This window comes from Denticeps clupeoides, chromosome 14, assembly GCF_900700375.1.
Source record: "Denticeps clupeoides chromosome 14, fDenClu1.1, whole genome shotgun sequence".
Taxonomy (NCBI): Eukaryota; Metazoa; Chordata; class Actinopteri; order Clupeiformes; family Denticipitidae; genus Denticeps; species Denticeps clupeoides.
This window is the reverse complement of record NC_041720.1, coordinates 6,250,696-6,274,340: the sequence shown is the minus strand read 5'-3', so window position 1 is coordinate 6,274,340 and position 23,645 is coordinate 6,250,696. Positions and strand designations below refer to the sequence as shown.

At 43.2% G+C, this 23,645-nt stretch overlaps 1 protein-coding gene across 3 annotated transcripts in view; it reads right to left on the bottom strand.

Moving 5' to 3' along the window:
• Positions 1 to 6,938: 6,938 nt before the first annotated feature.
• sipa1l1 (signal-induced proliferation-associated 1 like 1) overlaps positions 6,939 to 23,645 on the bottom strand; it is a 69,367-nt gene continuing 52,660 nt past the window's right edge. For all 3 annotated transcript variants that reach the window (XM_029002619.1, XM_029002620.1, XM_029002621.1), the window contains exons 8-21: positions 22,426 to 23,005; positions 20,586 to 20,860; positions 19,596 to 19,886; positions 18,583 to 18,732; positions 18,330 to 18,460; positions 16,101 to 16,198; positions 15,200 to 15,636; positions 13,353 to 13,571; positions 11,938 to 12,097; positions 11,444 to 11,666; positions 10,777 to 10,950; positions 10,484 to 10,598; positions 9,842 to 9,911; positions 6,939 to 9,476 (exon numbers count right to left, since the gene is read on the bottom strand). In XM_029002619.1, the coding sequence (XP_028858452.1) occupies positions 9,333 to 9,476; positions 9,842 to 9,911; positions 10,484 to 10,598; positions 10,777 to 10,950; positions 11,444 to 11,666; positions 11,938 to 12,097; positions 13,353 to 13,571; positions 15,200 to 15,636; positions 16,101 to 16,198; positions 18,330 to 18,460; positions 18,583 to 18,732; positions 19,596 to 19,886; positions 20,586 to 20,860; positions 22,426 to 23,005 (3,067 nt within the window). In that variant the 3' untranslated portion in view covers positions 6,939 to 9,332. The remainder of the gene's footprint in view (positions 9,477 to 9,841; positions 9,912 to 10,483; positions 10,599 to 10,776; positions 10,951 to 11,443; positions 11,667 to 11,937; positions 12,098 to 13,352; positions 13,572 to 15,199; positions 15,637 to 16,100; positions 16,199 to 18,329; positions 18,461 to 18,582; positions 18,733 to 19,595; positions 19,887 to 20,585; positions 20,861 to 22,425; positions 23,006 to 23,645) is intronic.

Genomic DNA, 23,645 nt, shown 5'->3' with positions numbered 1-23,645 from the left:
ATTTATTTTAGGTTGAGGAAATCCAAATAGTTGATTCGGGCAGATATTTATCCATTTTAACATTTTAAAAGGAACAACACAAAATGGGCTGGAAATGTAATTTGAGGAAAATGAGTAACGAATTTCAGAATTTTTTTAATTGAAATAAATGCATTTGAACAGAAAAGCGTTTAGATAAACGTCCTGATCTGGAAGCTGCTAATTACCACAGCAGTGGGGGAAATTGCCTTGCATTCGTGATACAAAATATCATCCAGGGTTGGTCAAAGACGGTTTTACATTAAGTTGTGACAACAGGCATAAAATACCAAAGGCTTTTCATCCACATCCTCTTTTCAGAATCCAAAAATAATTGCATATGACAATGAACACAACTAATTTCAGAGCTAATTTTGTCTTCTTTCCTGCACCACCAAACACCATCAAGACGATTAGCTTGGTATTAACGATGATTTGGATACATTGTGTATGCGGGATGCGGTAATTTATGATGCTTTCTTTCTAATTTTACAGAATTCCAGTAACAGTGGCGGTTTAATCAGAAAGAGCCACCAGTACAGAAATAGAGCAGGATGACAAATGGGTTTCTCATTCGCTAACACACGAAGAGACATTCTGGTTCGCATGCTAGGCCAGACATTATGGAAAATCAAAGTTGTCCCAAAGGGTTCCTCCCTCTGAATTTGAGGCCTTCCAGCCTTCATTTCAGTGACGCAATCAGCCCTCCTCAACGTCTCTTCACTAATAGGACCCCCAAAAAGCCACACGGGTCTGTGGAGCAAATGCACACCCTCGGGGGAGGCTTGGTGAAATTTGGGTGATCTTAATCGTTTTAGGCACTGAGACAGCCAACAGATGAAAGCGCGTGATGCAACAGAGGGCGACATGGAGTAAGAGTCAAGCAGAGCGCCCTCCAAATTACTGTTAAAAGAAAAAGAGAGAGAGAGAGAGAGAGAGAAACTCAGCACAGGCAGGTTATCAGAGGCCACTGTTAGCCTTGCGTCCTATAAAAAAAGTTGTTCCAACTCCTTGAATTATTCAGAGGTGCGTTATTGTCGCAGAGTGTAATAAATCGGTCAGAATGGCACGTCACCTGAAAAATTGTAAGTGGACTTGTAAAGATGGCACTGCAGCGCAGCACACAGTGACACAGCGAAGCGTGTCCTCTGCTTTTAACCCATCATCCTTGGTGAGCAGTGGCGGAGCAGGATTCGAACCGGCAACCTTCTGATTACGGGTCTGTTTCCTTGTTCTCAAGGTGTGGTACTGGCACATCTGATTAATAAAGTACCACTCCTACCAGTTTAAAATACACCGCCAGAAACATACAGTTTAAAACTTCATTTAGACCCCTGTTTCTTTCCAGCTGCTAACAGAGTTTTGAAAAGGGAATGATCATATTTTAGTTTTTTGCTCTGACAGTGCAACCCTCCGACCCCGGGTCGGTTCTCCACTCCAACATGCCACACCCAGGCATAATAGCCACTTAATGGATTTCAGGGAGGCAGAAGCTGGAGGGTTTGTGGAAGCGTTTTAAATGAGAATGCAATTACATGGGCCTTTACCGGGGCTGCATGAGTGGATCATGTGACCCTCCTCTGGGACGAGCAACGGAGGCAGGCACTGTTTACACTCTGCCCTGTCTTTGAAAGCAAGAGCCAAGGCACTCTCAAACCACTGTTCTTCCAGCAGCGCTTAAATAACGTTTAAAAAGATGCAATCCCAATCTGGTGCTCATCCCAGACAGTCTTCAATATCGTCCCCCGTCCAAACAGAGATTAGCCCACTGAGGAGGACACGAAGAGGAAAGGCCTATTCATCAACGCCAGAAAGACCTTCTTATCATGCTTGTTTCTCCAGTGGAACAAAGAGTATCGGGCAACCGATCAGGAACAACCTTCCCCTCATCATCACACCTGGACACAAACATGGCCGTATCTCATGGGACACAGACGTCCCTGAGCTCTTCTATCTGTAATGAGCCCAGCCTCAATGACCAGGAGATAAAAGATAAAATAGAAAAATAAAATAAATTAACACTCTCAAAGTGAACCGCCTTAACACGTTCCCCTTAACACATTTTAATTGCCCTCACCTTCTAAAATATGTTGTGTTAGAATCCTATTAAACGTGCTGTGTGGGTTCTGGTGTTGATGCCATGGAATGGTGGCAATGGAGAAGTGAGCCGATGGTGAATTTGTTCACATTTCTACTTGTCCACAGTCCACCACTATGTGCTGCAATGGTTTATTGTGACCCAGCTCAGATTCGGCATCCCAGCAGTCTCCTGGTCGTAGACACTGAACATAGGACAAGACGAACCCTGAAAAAGATATTTTAGTTTGATAGTTCAGCCAGTGAAATGTTTGTTAGTGTCTGGAATGTCATTTATTACAGCCGGTGTCCTGCTGGTCCCTGTTTCTCCATTTCAGAACGTGTGCATGTGTGTGCGTGTGTATACACAGAAATCAATAACCCTCTGTCTTCATAGTCACACCTCAAACAAATCATTTCAAATGAATATTTAAGTGCATGAACAGGCATATTTATGTATGTATCTACATCCATGCATGTGTGCTAATACATGCTGAACAGGGTTTGACAGTGTTGGAACCTTTTTAAATCATATGGAATGCATTCCATATGATTTAAAAAGGGGTACATTTTACAGCATTTTAAAATTTTAGCAATATTTTTACCAATATCGCACTATTAAACATTTTATTATGAATCAAAGCTATATTTCTCTCTCAATCTTTTTCCGATCTGGGATATTGCCTGTATTGCTGATAAAATTGTTGGATTCCACTACAGGGGTTTATTGGAGGCACAAATTATTGTTTTGAATAAATCACATAAAAACTTGTAAAATTATAGTGATCTTAGTGTCACTCCCCTGTCGAGTCCAAGGACTTCTGCTCATGACATGTTGTTTGTTCCCTTCTTCTCCCCTCATGTCACTGATTGTCTATAAAAATCCCTTTTGTACTTGTCCTTGTCAGTGCACTCTCCTGATTCGCTCTGCATGGAAGGGATCTGGTGTGTTTAATTTTCAGCCATTGTGCTGACATTTAAAATTCCACAGTTACAAATTAATTGATTATTTTTAATTCTTGTTTCTTCTCTAAGGTCCAATTATGTGACCATTTTCACACAAGAACAGACGTTGCTGACAGTAAGAAAAGACCAAAACTAACCACATGTGGAAAAAAAAAAATCAAGATTGGTCGTCATGGTGACCCTCATTGGTGGTCGCTCGGTAATAAAGTGGATTAAAATAGTAAACATTTCCATTAGTGTGAAGAAACTTCTCAGCCTCAGCAAAAGGTCAAAATTTTTTATGACACATGTCGGCAGCTGCAATATTCTGCATTTGAACAGTCACATTTTTTTATTCTATTAGGTATTAGAACATGAGTCAAAAATATCCAGTCACTAGACATACTGCCTCTTTTTTTTATAGTTTTGACGAACCGTTACTTGCCAATCTGCATCCATCATTTACATCACCACTGATCACCACATGATGCCTCAGATCCAAACCTTTGGATTCTGGCAAACTGGAGTCTTACTTCAGGTCCACGACCCCCATCAACCACTGTCCAAAAAAACTGACACCCCACATGTCCTTAAGCACTTGCTATGTCTTGGTTCTCAAACCGTGGTACTTGTTTGACTCGGGTTCCCTCTACTGGTACTGAGTTGGAGGGAGTTAGATTATTAGTAATATTGTAGCAGTTTAGTTATCACTCTTAATGTTCTCAAAGTAATACAGTTAATTGAAAGTATTGTGTGTGAAAAACAATAATAAATTATTTTCATTTCATCCTGCTGTGTAGATTAAATTTTTTTTTTTCTGAGGTGGTGCTCATGATGAAAATACTTTCTATCTGTTCTATCTGATAAGTTTGTAAACTATGTATTAAGTTAAGTATTATAAATTCAAACTACTGTTTCAGAAATACTGTGATCTAAACAATAATTTTTTTTTTCCGGAATATAAGTGCTTAACTTTCTGAGACCCACATTAACCCAACAAAACACAGAACAGATGCAATGAAACTTTGACACAATATAAAGTAGTCAGTGTCCAGCTTGTATAAGAATGTGCATTGGCTGTCCCCTCTAAATAATTCAACACAGAGACATTAATGTCTAAACGTGAGTACATATGGAAATTGTGCCTAATTGTTACAAGAACTCCGCTGGGAGCAGGTGCAGTAAACTTGGTGTTGTCGCTCTTACACTCTCTCATACTGGTCACTGTATAGTTCAAAATGGCAAGAGCTCTCTGAGGATCGGTAAAAAAGGATTGTTGGCCTACACTAAAATGGTCTATAAGAAGATGGCCACATGAGTTGCAGTAGGGTGGCCAAGACCATACAGCAGTTTAAACAGGACAGGTTCCACTCAGAACAGGCCTCGCCATGGTACGCCAAAGGCGCTGAGGGCATGTTATCCAGAGGTCGTCTTTTTAAAATAGACGTACGAACAAGTGTGAAAAGGTGTGTCTTGCCCGCTGTCAAGCATGGCGGTGGATGAGTGCTGCTGACACCGGGGATCTGCAGTTCATTGATGGAACTATTAATGGCAACATGTTCTGTCACACACGGAAGCAGAAACTGGGCCGCAGGGCCAACACACAACGCCCCCAACACTGCCTTTCTGAAAAAAAAAAAAAACTGAGGTTGAAGGTGCTGGACTGGCCAAGCATGTCTCCAGACCTAAACCCTAATGACCACCATCCTCAAAATGGACGGTGGAAGATCACCTTCCACCAGCACCATCATGTTGTCATGGAGGAGTGGCAACCTGTGAAGCTCTAGTGAGTTAAGGCAGTGCAGGAAGTCACTGGTAGACACACAAAATATTGACACTCTGGGCACAATTTGGACATTTACATTTAAGTTACACTTTAAAGAGAGTTTAGACATTAATGTCTGTCTGTTTTGTTATTTTGAGGGGACGTTTACATTTACAGCATTTATCAGACGCCCTTATCCAGAGCGACTTACAATCAGTAGTTACAGGGACAGTCTCCCTGGAGCAACTTAGGGTTAAGTGTCTTGCTCAGGGACACAATGGTAGTTAGTGGGACTTGAACCTGGGTCTTCTGGTTCATAGGCGAGTGTGTTACCCCTAGGCTACTAACTTTACACTATTATACAAGCTTATCCTTTACATTGTATGAAAGTGTCACATGTTCAGCGTTGTCCCAAGCAAAGATTTATTAAAACATTTTCTAAGATGTGAGTGATGTACTTACTTTTGTGAGATACTGTATGTTCATTTACATATATGTATATATGTAATATATTTATATGTATATATAAAAAGCCTTTTGTTTATCACTTCAGTTCGTGTCATCTGTTCCTCCTTTTTTTTGCCATCAGTGCTGTTTTTGCCACGGTAACAAACAAAGCATAATTGCACCTTGCGGTGAGTAATCACTGCAGCCGGGAGAAGGGCAGGCTGGGATTGCCGAGGGCTCCTCATGTTCCCCCGCCAGAGATCCTCCTGATTGTGAGGTTAACGCTTTCGTGTCTGCATACAACTTACTGTTTAGTCTTGTTTATAACAGCTTATCGTAAATAGCACTGAGATGTGTGTGTGTGTGTGTGTGTGTGTGTGTGTGTGCCCACCTGCCCTGTTATAATGGAACTATATGGCCTTTAGAAGGATTAGTCGTTCTCTGGAAAGGAATGAGATTAAGCAAAGTAGAGAATCGACTTATCCTGCGCATAACAGAGACCTGGATCTAGGGGTCGTGTCTCCAGAAATGACTGTTTTCCTCTGGCTTATAATACTTTTTCTTCATTTAAAAAAATGCTATTGATTTTTCATTTTGCTGAGGTGCACATAATGCTCAATTTTTATGGACGAATTTTATAAATCAATTTATGAAGGTTTTTTTTTCCCCAGTAACAGTAGTCTGTTGACATGAATTCACATTGAAAAAAGTATGTCTTATTCAACAGTCTATTTATTTGGATTCTTCCCTCCTATGGATTAAAGGTTTGGTTTAAATGGACCCAAGACTAATGGGATTTGGAGCTGAAGTTGTGCTCTTTGAGGTTTTGGTGCAGATCTATCCCACGTACTCAGCATTTAGCTTTCTGACCACTTACTGCTCTGCTGTGAAACTGCATTTTTAATCCAAATGATTTCAAGATTTCCAACACGATCGCCGGGTGAAAAGGAGGGATCAAAAGGGCCTAAACGCCTCAGTGTTCCTGAAACATTTGTATTCTGACGCTGAATTTGAGATTCTTGGAGGCTTAACTGTTCCTCAAAAACAGTCAATCCAAGGATTTCTATTCAGTCAGAGTCGGAAAAGAACGGCAGCATCTCCACTGTGTGGAACCTGTAAAATCACCTCTGCCCTCTGCTGTAAAGACACTGTAAAAGTTTGAGGAAAGTTTTCAGAAATGCAGTGCATCCAAAAAAATCTCTGGAAACACAAATAAAATGTAACAAAAGTTTGCAGATTTCATGACTTCCATTTTCATTTCAAGAGAATTTGTGACAAGCCAATCATCAACAAATGATGTTTCAGCACTAAGATGTCTTATGTTCACCCTGCATCTATCATTTTATCACATACTTCAGAGCTGTCCCAAGGAAAGATATAATAAAATATTTACAAATGATGTGACGGGTGTATAATACATAATTAATATTATTTGCTGTGCTTAGAATCTGAAATTAATAAACCTTGTGGATTTATATGTGATCAATTACTTATTTCCTTAATGAAAATGCAAATTAAATTATACATTTTTTTAAATGAATTTTTCTGGATTGTTCTGACTCTCACTGTTTAAATAAACCTACCATTGAAATGATACTGATCAGTATTTTGCTGTATATTAGTAAAGTAAAACAATTTTTTAAAAAATGACCTGTTGCCATAAGAATTAATTATTTATTGACCCAGAAAGCAACAGCAAAATACACCTCACACACACACACACACACACACAAAAAATAATAATAAATCACTCAGTCACTTTAAAAGAATTACAGCACTCAAGTCATCTCTCTTTTTTTATTTAGGAAACTTTAATACTTTTAATCACTGCAAATATGTCTCTTTTTAACCTCTACACTTTACAATGGAAATGAACAGAATATGTAAACAGTACTTTTGTTAAATATAATGCTTCTCTTTAAAATGTGCATGTCATTTAAAACCGTCACTCAAGGGAGGATCACAGAGGAACACCCAACATCGCGCTATAAAGGCAGCACAAAAACGCAGAGGTTCTGATGGCAGCTTCCACGTGGAAGGAACGCGGAGGTTCCATGGTCTCTAAATGACAGTCATATTAATTTGTACAACAGAGAGTGCAAAGACGTTTAAAAAAAAATTACCAAAAAAAAAAAAAAACACATTCCACTTTGTTGTCATTACAGACTTCAATCAAAACCATGAAAGAAAAAATGAGAAAATATTTAATAAAAAAAAAAAAAAGTGTTAAGTGTTAAAAACGGGCATCATCATCGTAATAATAATCACCTTCATCCTGCCTACCTGATAAACTATATAACTTCTAACATGTAGCCCCCCCACCTTGATGGAGAGTTTTGGCAGAAGAGAGGCGGTGGGATTTGTAGGGGGCGGGGTTTGTAGTACGCTCATTGGCAGTGCTAAGAAAATGCCTACATTTCCCATAGTTCCTAGAACAGAACCAGAGGTCAGAGGCACATTTCTGACCGAGCAACGAGGACTTTGTCATTATAAATACAGTAAAAGGCCAATGAAAGCATGTTACGCCAAGACCAGGCTTTCAGTGCTGAACAGCCAATCGGCGATTAGCGTGCAGAACCACTGTAGTGAAAGCAGTAGCAGTCCTCACCAAATGGGACACTTGAAGGGGAGAAAAGGGACAGTTTCTTAAAATAAATACATTTAGGTTGGGGGGGTGTCCCTGGCTGGATGGAGAAAGGTGGACACTTTAATGGCCCTGACCACTGGCTGGGTTTGTTATGCATGGCTTTTCTATTCTGTAGAGCGATCCTATTGGATTTTGTGCCCAATGTAGTTTTTCTTCACCAATCAAAGGCACCAATGCTCTTCCATGAAAAGGGACAGGCACTGTGATCCAGGATCGCCCTGTAAGGCCTTGAAGGGGAGACATCTGAGCATACAAACACTGACTAAAGGAATAAGTAGAGATCAGGAAACGCCGAGGATGAACGGCCAATCTCGCGGCAGAGTGGGAAATGTACATTGGCGCAGGGTGAAACCATCACTTTTCACCACTGGATGGCACTAAAGCAACACGACAGCAGGCTTGGGCACCACGATCACGGCAAAAGTACTTGGAGAAAAGAAACATCAGGCTAATTTCCAACAGATAGAAAAGAAGAAATTAAAATAATATGAATAATAAAAAGAATATAACAGATAACCTCTATTATAAACCAAACACCTTGACTTCTGTTGAACTGTACACATAGATCAACTTATTTATTTATATTACAAAGAAATAAATAACTCCTGAAAATGGTCCCCAAAAACAAGAACTCCACCAAAGAATGCACATTTGTTAAGACGGCAGGATGGGAGGAGGAATGAAGCTTCGTTACGTGTCTGTCTTCAGCGCATCGTACCACAGACTGAAGTCTGATTGCTTTGATACAGAATAATAATTCTGGTATGAAGGGTGGGGAGGGGGAAGCCAGTGTTTTTTAAAAAACTGCTATTGCTATTAAAAGATGTGCAGATGGGTCACCAGAAGAAAAGGGGGATTGTCACACTTCATCAAATAGTCACTTCATGGCACCACAAAACACATCTCCGCCCTGGAAAAACTAAGACTGGACTTCAGGTCACGTGACATCAAGGCCTGGTATGTGGTCAGGTAGAACATAGACCAGGACCAACCATATAAAACCTCACAAGATGGAGATAAGTTCTCAGATGTTCTCTGTGGAGTCAGATTGGTCGACACCATCATTATCCTCTTCATGGGGGTACATTTTACAGATTGCAGATGATATTTCACAGAGCTGAGAGACCTTTCCGGAGTACTGGACACCCAAATAGTCTGAGGAGGAGACCCAAGGTGTTATTCTGCAACATTCTTCAGCAACTGACCAGCCATGGAAAGTGAACCCTTGCTCAGGATGGTCCATCAGCAAGTCAAAGGAGCAGAGATTTGTGGAATTGTGGCCTCAGAAACATCTGTGAAGGAGAACGCTGTGGCGATAGCTTGTGCTTAGTGTCAGTCCAAGACCTGGTCAGAAAGGAATGAGGATCTACTTTCCAAGTTCCACTTCTTAGGCACGCACGAGGTCGACCCTCAGTCCCTTCTGGTCCAGCGGGTTCAGTTCATGTCGATGGTGTTGAAGACCCATTCGGTGAACTTCTTGAGCTTGGCGGCCGAGTTCTGCGACTCCTCCTGCAGCCGCTGGTTGTCCTCCCACAGTCGCTGGATCTGGGCCTGGAGCTTCACCTTCTCCTCTTTCTCCTAAACACACACCCATACAAAGAGAAGTGTGTATATGAACAGAGTGTGTACAGAAGTTGTCTCCCGTTTCAGGGCATGTGTCCTTCAAATCCTGCATCCTTCATGCTGCTTTTGCATAATGATGAATCATAAAAATTCCACGTATCAATATAGTTAAGCAGAGCCTGAAACAGGAAAGAAGTTCCCCCCAAAAAAGTGATCACTAGTTCCTGTAGAGTGAACATGTCACATAGTTCTGAAACAGCTCTTCTGGAGCAAAAGCTCCTTCCCATCCCATTATGTTGGGGTTATTATTTCTGACACCCAGAAGACAAGCATTAATTATGTTTTTGTCCCAAGACGCTGGGCAACAAAACTGCTCTCACCTTCTTCAGGTCCTCCTGCAGCATCTTCACCTTGGCTTCCAGTTGAGTGACCTTCCCTGCCAAGCTCTCACTGCAGGGAGAAGACAGGGTCAAGATCAGCACTGCCCCGACCCCACAGAGGGGCTCGGCTCTGAATAATAAACTGAGGGCTTCGTTAACACACCTCCACTGAGAAACGAGGAAACTGTGCACAGCGTGGCAGCCAATAGCGAGAGAGAACCGTCAAAACAAACTAGTTGACACAGGAGCCGGAGGGTGGGCGGGGCTGACGTATTTCAATATGCAAATGGACTTCTCTGCTTGCACTTGAACTCTGCTCAGGTGTTACATGCATTTCATAAGTATTCAGAAATGTCTTTTTTGCAGTGCTTTCGCAATGCTGAGAAAAATGGAGAACCGTGTTCTCAGTTTTTGGTGGTAGTAGCCTAGTGGGTAGCCTAGTGAACCAGGCGAGTGTCATTGTGTCCCTGAACAAGACACTTAACCCTAAATTGCTCCAGTGGGGACTGTCCCTGTAACTACTGATTGTAAGTCGCTCTGGATAAGTGTGTCTGATAAATGCCGTAAATGTAAATGTGTTCAAGGGAAAAATTTATATTTGTAAGTTTGCAGTGAGTTCATGTTCGGGGGGTTCGGGCTCACCTGGACGAGGGCCTGGACAGGGGAACCGGGTGCAGGTCCACGTGCTGAGGGCTGGGGGCGGACCTCTCCCCGCTGTGGCTCAGGTCCTGCGAGCTGTACACAAACCCTCTCGGGACTAGAAGGGGAAAGATTTAAGGGTTTTCATGAAAACCTGAGGAGTATTAAAAATGTACACTTGGTGATAATTCGAACAGTGAATATAAGACAAGACAAAGAAACACGTACGAAAGGAACACAAACGTTCTTATAAGCTTGCTTCGTGCAGACAGAAAAAAAAGAAAATGGAGTCTCACTTCGGTGCAGTCGTCCCTCCCCCTCGAAAGCACTGGCCGCATCCACCAGGTGGGTCCAGTCCAGGCCGCTGTCGGTGTCTGTATCTGGAAGAGGCATGAGTCCCAGTTCGTGGGGGGGCTGCCTGTGACGCTCATGCAGGTCGGCTAGTGATGTGTCTGAGGCGGAGAGGTCACCTGGACAAGAAATTAATAAAACAAACAAATAAACAAATAAATAAATAAAATCCGCTTTAATACCACTATTAAAAAAAATTACGATTAGCTGATGATTAGAGGATCAAATCAACCAAGGAAAGCTATTCCATCCTGTTTTGACTGATGAATTCTTAAATAGTTAAATAGTTATTGTTGCATAATTAAATAGTAATAGTCAACGCCGCCAGGATTTTTTGGGTGATGCAATCAAAATGTCAGAATGTGTGACGTGTTCGTTTCATTTTTGCAATTTTTTTCCCCTAGTCACCCAGGGACTCCCCCTTCATGCTGGCCATTACTGAAAAAAACATGAATATGTGGCAATATGTGGCTTTGCGAAAATAGATTGCAAAATCGCATACAAATGGGAGGGACTGAATATAATATCTCTTAAGAATTTTAATAACATTCCATGACTTTCCAATACATGCCTGAAAAAAAAAAGTGTTTAGAGAACTAAGCTATTCTGTACCATGCAGCTTGACCCCCAGCTTGTAAGAGGGTCTACGGAGAGGGACCCCGCGGGTGGTGGGGGAACGGGGCACGGTGGAGCAGCTGAAGAGCACGTCACTGGGCATGGCCTGCTCCAGCACGGAATCTCCCAGGGAGGGGATTCGCTGCCCTCTGTAGATGCTCTCGTCTGATAGGGTGCGGTGCAGGGAGCGGCGTCCGGGGGCGGGTCCTGAGGAGGAAGCCTTGGGAAATGGGGGGGTTAAAAGGTCTGCAATGAGTATGGCATGTTGAATCTGCCAAAGGAAAACACATCTAATAGAAATGTCAATTTTAGAGAAAAAAAAAATACTTAGCAATCTTTTATCAACATTTTCAAAATAGTGCTCAACTTTAAATACTGGTTGCTACTCCGTCATCTTATCATTTGCACCAGTGTGGCAATTATCCATCATATCAATCGCTGATTATCATTGATCTAACAATGTTACATGAAGGCTACATCGCTGGCCACACCTTGTCTTCATGTCTGGAGACCTGTGGGCTGTCTGGTGGCATGAGCTTCTTCATGTCCTCCTCCACAGCGGACTTGCCCATGGTCTGAGGAGAGTGCAGCTCCCTGAGGGTGGGTCTGGACTGGGGCTGACTGCCCTCTAGCCCATCTCCCGAAGGCCTCCTGACAATAAATAAATGAATAAACTAAGAACCAAATACACATTAATATTTAACATACCCCTTTTCATGCATTGTGGACCATATAAAAAGCACATTAAAGCTTTAAACCAGTGGCTGTTGCCAGATTGGGTGTTTTTTTTCATGAAAATATTTTGCCACTTCTTTGGGCAACAGTCGTGGCCAAGTTTTCAGAAGGACAATACTGTTTTTCAAAAAGTTTGCTGCTTCTGTTTTTATTATGGAAATTTGCATAACTCCAAAATGTTCTGAAGAGTGATCAGATGAATTGCAAAGTCCCTCTTTGCCATGAAAATGAACTTAACCCCCCAAAAAAACGTTTCCACTGCATTTCAGCCCAAAAAGACTTCCAGAGATAATTTCAGTGATCCTCTCATTAACATAAGTTGGAGTGTTGGTGATCACAAGTCTGGAGATCATTCTGTCAGGCTCGATGCTTTAAAAGGAGGGTGATGCTTGAAAGATTGCACCTAAATGAACCATTTATCGGACCATAAAAAATTTCAAGGAGAGAGGTTGATGTTTTGTGAAGTCAGTCAGGATTGGGCCCAGAAGTTGATTGGCAGCATGTCAATGTCAAACCAGTATTTGTTTATTCTCAAAACCTTTGGCCACAACTGTACTTATGGAGGAAACCATCAGGTATCTGGCAACAGCTTCCTCTAGTGCAGTGATTCTCTGTCTGAGAACCACCTGACGTTGGTCAAACTTGCACTGCTTAAAATCGACTACCTTTATTAAAAACGCATAAATATGGTGAGGCTGAACCAGCCATCCTGGAAGGTGGCACTCCAGGAGCAGACCTGATGCTGTCTGACCACAAGGTGGCAATCACACATTTCTATTCCCACACTGCCTGACAGTCAAACCACTGACAGGCTTTAAACCAATATGCAGGAAGAGATGAGCTTCGCTGCCCTCCTGATAATTCTGTGTTGCATGAACATAGTACAGTATCAAGCCACCATAACACTATAATTACAAATATCAAACAATTTCAATATAATAACAGAAATATATGCGTTCCATTCCTACACTCAGGCTCAATTATTATCCTCAATCTTCCACATTTACAAATCTGAATGCACAATTTATATTAATAATAATTATTATTATTATTACTGTTCTGCTTCATATTTTTAGACAAAATGCCTCATTCCACAATAGAAACATGGCTGAGTGGGGCCAGCCAAACAGGTAAAACCTTCATGAACATGTTCAGATGAAAGTTAACTTACTTGCGAGTGTCCCTGTCACCAAAGTCCACAGAGTTGATGGTGCTGCCCGGCTTCCTCCAGCCAATCAGGTACTTGCTGGTCGCTCCCTGGCGGGGGTAGAAGGATTTGGGGCCCGGGGAGACGGACGACTGGGATGAGGGGGAGGTGGCGTTGGGCGACTCGTCGCGTGGGGAGCTGTGGCTGGAGCTCAGCATGGATGGGCTGCCAGAGTGACGCGAGCTGAGGGCAGAGGAACAAAGGATCATGGGTAAAACGCAAAATGGTCTAAGAAAGAAGAGCGCAACATAATACAATCATTCAAATTATATATATACACACACACACACATATATATTTATATGTATTTTAATAAATATTTCTCAAACCCGCTCCTGCAGTACCACCTGCTGGAATGTTTTTGCTAAAACCCAGACTTCTTATAACCTGCTATCTTCATTATAAGCCCATTAGGAAACAAAACACATGACCCTTACCACCAAAATTCTACGTTTTTCATATAATGTACCACTATACGGAATATAGCAATATGTCTTAACATGCACCGTATCTAAATAACCGGTAGGTGAGGAGGACTGTTTGTAAGTAGTTCAGTGAACGCTGGTGCCAATTTGCCATTGAGTTAAATTTGTCATGACAGAGAAGCATCACCACACTGGTCCTGGATAACGGACAGCAGCGAGTGATCTTAGCCAATGCGCATACTGGGAACTGGGAAGCGGGGCTCTTCTTCAGGAAACATCTGACACTAAATCAAGCTCCACGTATGGTGACTGAGGGCTGAGAGGCGCGTCACAGCTTCCTGACAAGAGGACGGAAGGGAGACAGGATTTCACTGCAGAATAAAAGAGGGCTTGGGGAAGGGAGGAGAGCTGGCAGAATGACGGGATTTTTGTCTTGTCTCCTCCACGTATAGAACGCATCTCGCACCGCGTGATCCCGCCTACTTTGAGCAGATTCTTTCTGGGCGGAGCATGTAAAACAACAAGGTTAACACTTATTCCCCAATCAATGATGTTGGAAGCAGCGCTGCACATTCAGATCAACTGCCAAATGGCACTAAAATGTCAACCTTGTCTGCTTCTTTGCAAGGGTTATAGCGCGCCCTACTTAGGGCTCGGTGATAGTCATATTTCATATTTTATAAAATTGTATATAAATTTGATGAGGAAATTTAAATGTAGCTGTTTTTGAAAGCGTAACATGTGTCCATAGCAAAGGCACTGCAGCAGGAATTTGTATAATAAACATATAGCATAACCGTATACCAGATAAAACTGGTAATTCAACTTTCAGTCACACCTTTATATATATATATATATATATATATATACACACACACACACACACACACACACACACACACACACATACATACATACACACACACACAATTCTCTGTGAAACCCTGCATTTGTTTGATGCGAGTGGCTATATATCATTTTAGGATTTTCTGTATTCAGCTGTAGAGTTTACATTAAAAATAATTTTTGCTAAGTGCAGATTGACTGATTGAAGGCTTGTTTCATTTTATTTATTGGGTGGGCAGTATTTTTTAAGCCCTTTAAACTCTAGATTTAAGGATTACTAGTAATTTTAATGATAATTAAGGCCTTATTGTTTTTTTTTGGAAAATCAAGTTTAGAACTTTTGAAAAGCACTGTGGAAACACTGCACTCTGTGCTCTTGCCCGAAATGAATGCCCTGTCCTGCAAGTAAACGTCCCTGCCCTGCTGATACTAAAATCCACTGATGCACATGCCCCTTTGTCAGCATATAGTGTACATGCAAGATTTTGAAGTGCTGTATGTTTTATGAAATTGCATATGAATGACTGCATATGAACCTACCTGGAGTGGGATGCCATGTCACTCAGGCTATAGGAGCTATTGTCACGGACCAGCAGGTGGGTGGGGGGACTCCTGGTTTGTCCTTCGGGAGGTACGGGTGACTCGGCCGCTGGGGGAGACCTCTCCAGCATCCTCCGTCCTCCATCTGTGGGGCTGTGCCACGGCGAGGGCACCCTCTCTCTAGGCCCAGGGACCCCGACGGCCAGCAGGGAGCTGGAGCTGCCGTGCGACGCTCCGTAGGAGGTGGTATCAATGCCGCTGTCCGCAGAGGCGCCCTGGAGGTAGCTGCCACCACCCAGGCCGTTGGGTTCAGTGTCAGGCTGTTCGCTGGGGCCTCCTCCCCCCAGATCGTACCATTTGTCATCACTGTGGCCACCGCTGGACGCGTTACTGGATAGAGTGTTGCTGCTGGAATGGCCGGAGTATGGGCCCTCGGACTGGGGAGGAAACAGAGAAGGTATGGATTCACTAAAACACAAATTCACACTACTATACCACGGCCTAGCTCAGGGGTCGGCAACCTTTTACACCCGGTTTCCACAAAAGAGAAAGCACCGGGAGCCGCAAATTCTTTTTGACGTGTAAAATGAAGATAACACTGCATATATTATTTTTACGTTGAAATTTTATTCATGCAAACGAGGAAACGAGGAGGGGGGCCAGGGGTTCGTGGAAATTGCAATTGGACGCTGCCACCACCACCTTTAACTCAACCATAGACAATCATTATTCCCCCTTCGCCAAAGAAAAGTGGCTGGTTGGATGAGAACAGCATAATTACAGTAACATGCTGTATTTTATTGTCAGTAATGGTAATGGTGTTGTGATGATGGACACAGTAATCCCAGTAAAATATTTACTTTGGTTATTCTGTCATTTCGGCATGTTTGTATCCCCTCACCTGGTTGCCCTTCTTGGGGGACAGGTGAATGACTTGCTCCTGCCGCTGGATGCGTGGACCACCAGAGTAGGAGGGGCCGGACTTTGTAGCAGGCGCATCTGGAGAGATTCAATTAAAGGAAGAGAAAGAAATGAGATTAACAGAACGATCTCCTGTGGTGCAGTCTATGTCAGAGAGACAAAAATAGCAGCGTATATAAACACACACACACACACACACACACACACACAGGAATCAAGATCTCTACAGGCTTTTAGGTTCTGTTTCTCCCCCGCCCATTCGTGTCAGTATTAATAATTTCATGCCGACTCACGAACGACTCTATTCTCCAACAGGCATCAGATCTGTACAGGTTAGGCTTGTTCCGGGTTTGAGGTGCAAATGAGGTGTACCATGGTGTAACTACCCTGACATAACATGAGCAGACAGTGCAAGAGCAATTAGGGAACACTTCCTAAAGGAGTTCAGATGCTTTTAACGGTAGCAGCAGATGTTCCCACTGCATTCCTCATCATTTCAAAAGGTCTACATTCCGTTCCTCGCTGATCCTCTGAATGTGCACATCCCGCAGAAAATGAAAGGTCACTGACCACCGGTGACCACTTGGTTCTTCATCATTAAAGTGCAATATTTAAAGACCAGTTATTTTCGAAATTTTGCAAAAAATAAGACAATGAAACGTGGTCAGAAGATCAATCTTGGATCACATGGCTTCCTGGCAGTACAGTTAAATCGGGTTTTAGCACTGCGACCGCGGGCCATACAAAGCCTGTCATTTCTGACCACGGTCTGGAACTACAAAAAAAAAAAAAAAAGCACAAAGAAGGGGTCAAATAGGACATTTTAAAAAAAGAAATGTTGCACAGCTTGAACTAAGTAATGAAGCACTGAAGAGATTGTGTAATTAAGATGTGTTACCTGATACCCGAACCCAGCAGTGAAACACATCACATCCTTCCTTTCCCTGCTCTGTTACATTCTGTATTTTACCCAGAGAAAAGAAAAGTGGTTCAAGATAGGTCTCAGTGTTTGAAAAAGGAGCTTCAAGTTACTACGATGGACACGAAAAGGCTAAAGCGGAGAGAAAGGAACTTACATAGTCTTTGCAGATAACATTAACATACCATTCATTGCAGATTCGGAACGAGACTACGAATGCCTGCATGACATCAACTGCTTTTTACTTTCTCTAATTCCCAGGATGTTGCATTGCTAGTGACTAGCAAAATAAGAATAAAAAAAAAAAACAATTATGCATCAATGTGGCATAGCATACAGAACCAAAATATTCAAAGTTGGCCTCTTTTATGCTTCAAGTTGGACGTCTCCTCGACTGCTTCTGTGAACTTTTACATGCACACACATGAAATGAACGATTACCAGAGCACGGTTCATTTTGTTCTTCTGCACTAACTTGCATCAATTCCACTGTTGTAGTTATATACTAGACACCCACAGACTTACTAGATTTACTATGTTACCCAGTGTAATTTGTAAGTACCTAATTTGACCATTTTATCCATAGTGAACGTCACCTCTGCAAGAAGTACTTCTTCCCCAGTTTACTAAGTTAGGCCTCTCTGCAGTTCCATATTTGGCCACAGCAGTGCAAGGCAAATCTGGGTGGGGGCGCTGTTGCATTTCCTTTCATGAAGTCTTGTGGACTATTGCAATTGTAGTGCAAGTGTGTGCAAGAGGAGACAGGTTCAAAATTTCAGGGCAGAAACACCGAATTTAGGAATGTTATTAAATATGTAAACAAGTTAAAATAATGTAAAAATAATGTGTTTTGTAATAGTGTCCCACCTGAACATATTTAATGCAGAAAAACAAATGGCTTCATGGTGGAACTAAACCAAGAGGTTAACACATTTTGGAAAGATGGAACTGAAGCAAAAAAAGGAAGAAAAGTGCACAGAGGGGGGCATGAGTCACCATAGGTTCTGACCTTGATCTGCAGAGGAAGGGCTGGCGGAAAGGACGGCCACACAAAGCCCAGCTTATGCAACAGTACCGACAGGAAAGGGAGCTATTTTCTGCCCATTATGAACCCATGCGGGGCCTGTATTCACTGATATCCTCTCCTTCATTAGCCGGTGTTCTACTGAAGCAAAATACTCCCACATTCACATCACTCCTCTCAGGTAATACGATCCAGAAAAACCGACCACATTTCTTTATTTTAGAAACACAAAAACACTTAATCAGTTTTTAAACTAACCCACTTACCTAAAGAGCCCCTGTCACCACCACCTCCACTGTCATCCCCACGGGACCAGCTGGGTGTGGATTTGCTGCTGCTGCCCTCGGATCCAATCTGACGCTCAGCAGGCGATGGGGAATGTCGGCTGGGCCCAAATCTATATAATATAATATATATATATACATTTCTATGAATACAACAAATACTTTCATGAAGTTCATGACATAGACCTTGTATAGCCATTTAAATGGTGTGTACCATGTGGGACCATCTACTCACGCTTCAGGCATAGACTTCTGTCTCCAATGGGCGGAGCTACTGGAGCTGTCACTTGTGCATGACAGGTTACTGGGAGAGCTCCGGTTGTGTGGGGAGCGTCCCATCACCATTGGGGAGGAAAGGGAGTAGCCTTCAGAACCAGGGGACATTCTGGCAGAAACGCATAGGGGGGAGTCAACTGCAGACCAACACTTAAAAGACTACACCCCACCAAGGCTCAGTGTTCAATTGGGCTGATCCACAGTTCTAGGTATGGGTGGTAGTAGCCTAGTGGGTAACACTCTCGCCTATGAACCAGAAGATCCAGGTTCAAATCCCACTTACTACCATTGTGTCCCTGAGCAAGACACTTAACCCTAAGTTGCTCCAGGGGGACTGTCCCTGTAACTACTGATTTTAAGTCGCTCTGGATAAGGGCGTCCGATAAATGATGTAAATGTAGGCATGTCTATAACCTGGCTGCCATGCCTTGCGTTGTTGGTTGTGCAATACCAACATTAACCACAGGGGGCATGCAAACACATAAATGGTATTTGAATTAAAAGTAACTGAAACACAGTGTTCTGATTAGTCTGGCGTTTGAATGTAGCTTGACATTTATTGTTTTATTATGCTAAGAAGGAAGTAAAGGACCATATTCCTGCCATTGGATCGGCCCACCCTGCCAGCTAGTGGACATAAACATTACACACTCCACACAAACAAATGAAATTGTATACTGGCTACATGTGTGCAGGAAAAACAAGTACAACCAGGCTTTTGGATGACTGTCTACGCTCATCTGAATCACTGCATGCAAATGACTCTCCTAATGAAAGCCTGTGGAATGTCATGAAAAAAGTGCCGTGACTCATGGACTGTCAGCCGAACGGCAAACCTCAAGAGTCAAAGTCACGTACACTTGAACTAACGCCTAGGAAAATAACGGAGGGCAGTTAGATTTAGATATAATATAGAACTAGGGACAAATTCGGCACATTTTCCACCGAGGTCAGTCGAACCCTTGGCGATACCTCTTGGGGTCCAGAGGGCGGCCGTCGCTGGACACGCTGCGCGGGATGGCAGTGGTCCTTTCCGAGCGCTCGGCCGACAGGGTCTTTCCCATGCTGGCGCCCAGGCTGACTGCGCGGTTGGGCGTCCCGCTGTGGCCCTGTGGCGAGGCGGTGAGCGACTGCTGGGGGCTGGAGGAGGTGCGCTGCCACTTGTTGTTGTTGTTGCGGAAGGGGAACTTGTACTCGAAGGAGCCGCTCTCGTTGCTGCCCTTGTACTCCACCACGGGCATGCGGAACAGCTCCGAACAGCCCCTACAGAGACAGAGAATTCAGCTCTTTCTACCACCTTCGAATAGGAGGTAGAAGGAATGGGCTGCTAAACAAATCATTGAACTTCTAAAACACACCAAGCAGTGGCAGGGTGCTGCACACCAACCGGGTCTCAGAACCCCCACAGCTGTCAATTGTGGATGGTAGCAGCCTAGTGGGTTACTACCATTGTGTCCCTGAGCAAGACACTTAAAGCTGAGTGTCTCCAGGGGGACTGTTCCTGTAACTCTTGATTTTACGAAGTTGCTAAGAAAGCAGCCAGCAGTTATACTTCTATAGATTTTATTAATTTTATTCACTTTTTTATGTCATTTACCAATTTTATAGTAACGTTTCTTATTTTTTCTGTACGATCTTATTATCATATTTGTATTGGCTGTGTATGAAATTTGCTACATAAATACACTAGCTCAGAGCTAGTAATGATATCATGGCTTTGCATCAAAAGGCCGTTGTTTTTACATCGTTTTTAGAATGCACTGTAGATCCGTGGTCCTCAAACTGTGCAACGTGTGGGTCTGAATTATCAATATTCCCAGCTACTGTGTGTTTATATGCAGCATAGTTATGACTCTTAATATTGTCAGTGTAATACAGTTAATATCCATCAGTCACTGTGAATTTTGACGATGGATGATGGTAAATATTAAATAATATTCGTAATCGGAATTTAACATTTACCTGCGTGGTGTGGAGTCCTCGTGTGGGGGGATGATGACCACCTTGACAGTGACCGAGGTGCGCAGCAGGTCAATCATCTGCTCGTGGGAGAGAGTTGCCACGGCGACCTTGCAGATCTCCACCAGCCGACTGCCCTGCCTCAGCCCAGCCTGCCAGGCATAGCCGTATGGCTCCACCTCCGCCACGATTCCCTCGTAGTTGACATGGAAGCCCAGCTGGCCCAGGCCGTTTCTGCGAAGGGTCATCTCACTGGTCTCACAGCCTTTTGTCAGGAACTGGTAAAAAGGAAGGAAGGTGAGACAGAGGTTCATCCGTGTCAGATCATCCGTTCCCCCAATATTAACACATCAATTACATCAATTTCACATCCTATCGTCCTATCAGGACCACTGCACTGGTCCATCAACAAAAACCGCATTTGACATGTATATTCCTTATTGATTCTACTGTCTTTTTTTTGTCTTATTTCTTGTAATAATCACTATTTCTTAATCCAACATGAACACCAGAAGCCATGAGTCCATCTCCGCTGTACATTTTCTGTACAGCCCTCTACTCTGATCCCCCAGAGTTCTTGTATGTAATGCGTTTTTGAGAACCAGCGTGATGCCAGCCTGTATTAAGCGAAATGGCGAGAACTTGGTTGCTGAAAAGTGCGGTTCGTACGAAACCTTGTTATAAGTCTATCGCAGGCACAGTTTGCCTTGCTGTGCGATGACGACGCGAGCGCCGCCGAGCTCGGACTGAATAAATGCCAGAGCTCGGGGGGAGACGTGCGGGGTCTGTGCCTGTGTGGGAGAGACTGTCCTCTCCATGCTGGCGTCAGTAATAATCAAGAGCAGAGGTGTGAATCTTACAATCTACCACCGAATTTCATCTCTCTCTTCATTGCAGAAAAAAAACATCCCTGGACAGATACATATGGTCTACCTGAGAACGTGTGCACCAGATGGGACATTATGATCTGATCGATTAGAAGGATTCAAATCATCCTGTCCGGGAAAACAAAAGCGTGGGGTGCAGTGATTCTGCAAACCAGTAAAATCTAAAGGGCACGAGACTTTCAGCACGCTTCACACGAACCCATTAATATTACAGACCATTTAAAAAACACTGGAGTTTAAAACGACTGTACGTTTTGTTTGAGGAAGTTTTGCACAAAGATCTCTGGCTCGATGATAAGAATGAGCATTCGATGGGAAGACTAGTTACCATGGCAACAGCGTTTTGCATTTCAAATGGGTTTCTTTTCTGTCATCCTTTCACCAACGCGAGCAGGGAGGCGACCTAGAAGTACGTCTAACCCCCATCTTAGAAGGAAAAAAAAGCCCAGACATGTGAACGTCTTTTATATAGTTTTATAGAAAACTCACTACTACACGGGTATTTCAGCCACAACATATCATGTTGCATAACTAACGTTTGTGATTCATAACTCTACCTTGCACTGTGATTGGCTGACTGCAGTGTAGAAAGAACACCGTTGGCTGGGCAACCAGGCCATTAATGATTCCAAAATCAAAATGTTGTACTTTACTTATAGTCATTTATCGTCATGTTAACAGTATCAAATCCTCAAGGTAACATTATTTCCTGTGTTACCAACAGCCTCCTGAGAAAAATTGGCCACCAGCAGAGCTACATAAGGTATCTTTTTACGGGCTGTATTTTAATATAAAAGGGCTAACGGGACTTGGGGCATAAAGGCATTTCCACCAGAAATAAAGTAACGTTTGCACCACTCAAGCAACCTGTAACTTTTCTTGGTTAAGTCTATACATAGTGGAATAAATCAAATTTGATGTAACGTTACTAATGAAGGTCACGTAAACCAGCTCACCTCCAGTCGTTTGACAACCTCGCGGAAGTCCTCAGTGTTGTTGCCGACTGAGCGAAGCGCGACACATTCTCCCCGCTCATAGTATATCTTCATGGAGGCGGGGCTGCCCAGGGTCCAGCCAATGACGTCGCGCACGGCGCAGTTGAACACCACGGCCTTGGCCTCGGGGTCCACCAGCACCAGGTACTCGTGGGATATGGCCAGCAGGGCCTCCAGCTCCCCTCCGGCGCTGTGGTCCTCGGCGAACACCATCCAGGTGATGGCGCCCTGGCTGCGCAGCTCGGCGCCCGCGTACGGCCGACTCTTCTCCTTGCGCTTGTGCGCCAGCGAGATGAAGGGGAACTTGCCAGAGGGGTCGATGGGCGTGCTGGTGACATGCCGCTCCGCCAGGTCGCGCAGGTACTCCTGCCTTGTACGCGTCGCCATGGCGCGGAACTTGTCCGACTTGTGGGCTGCGTTCTCAGCATTTACCACCTTCGTCAGTAGGAACTCCCGGAATACGGTGGATTTGGGGAAGGTTACGTCCTCTGGGATGGGTGGGCCAAAGGCAGGGACGTCTCTAGAACGTGTGACTGCCACACTGGACAGAAAAAGGAAGATGGGGAAAAATGTAACTAGTTAACTGGTATGAGAATTTGGTTACTTGTGCATTTTAAACACACATTCGTTAAAATGCCACAGTTTTGCCTCATTCATACGAACATTATTTCCCATGATTTATTTTCAAAAGGGGCAAACCTCCATATTTATTATTTGTTACTTGAAACTAAACATATTTCTCTTTACAAGTATCTCAAATTATTAAGATATTGACTAGAATAAAAAATACAAAATACAAAAAAATACACGTCAAAACTTGGTTTGGGTCGAATAGTTCTTAAAACTATAAGATAATAAGATACTATAAGATAATTTGGCCAAACAGTCTTACAGTTCTGCGCAACATTAGAGCTCACTAGCAAAAGATGATATCTCTCCCAAAACTATTCACACACGCTTCAAAACTAGATCCCTTTCCCATATGAAGAGTCAGTACAATCAAAATTTTCTTAATTGTTTTGGCTCTTTTGCATTTTGCAAAAAACAACCTGGATGGTCCAGCAAGACACCACGGATCACCTGCAAAAACGCAGATCTCTCCCAGAACAGTTAACCCATATCTCAAAACTAAATTGTCCCTTGGCACCGTGCAAGCACTGCTAGCCAAAATGGCTACATGT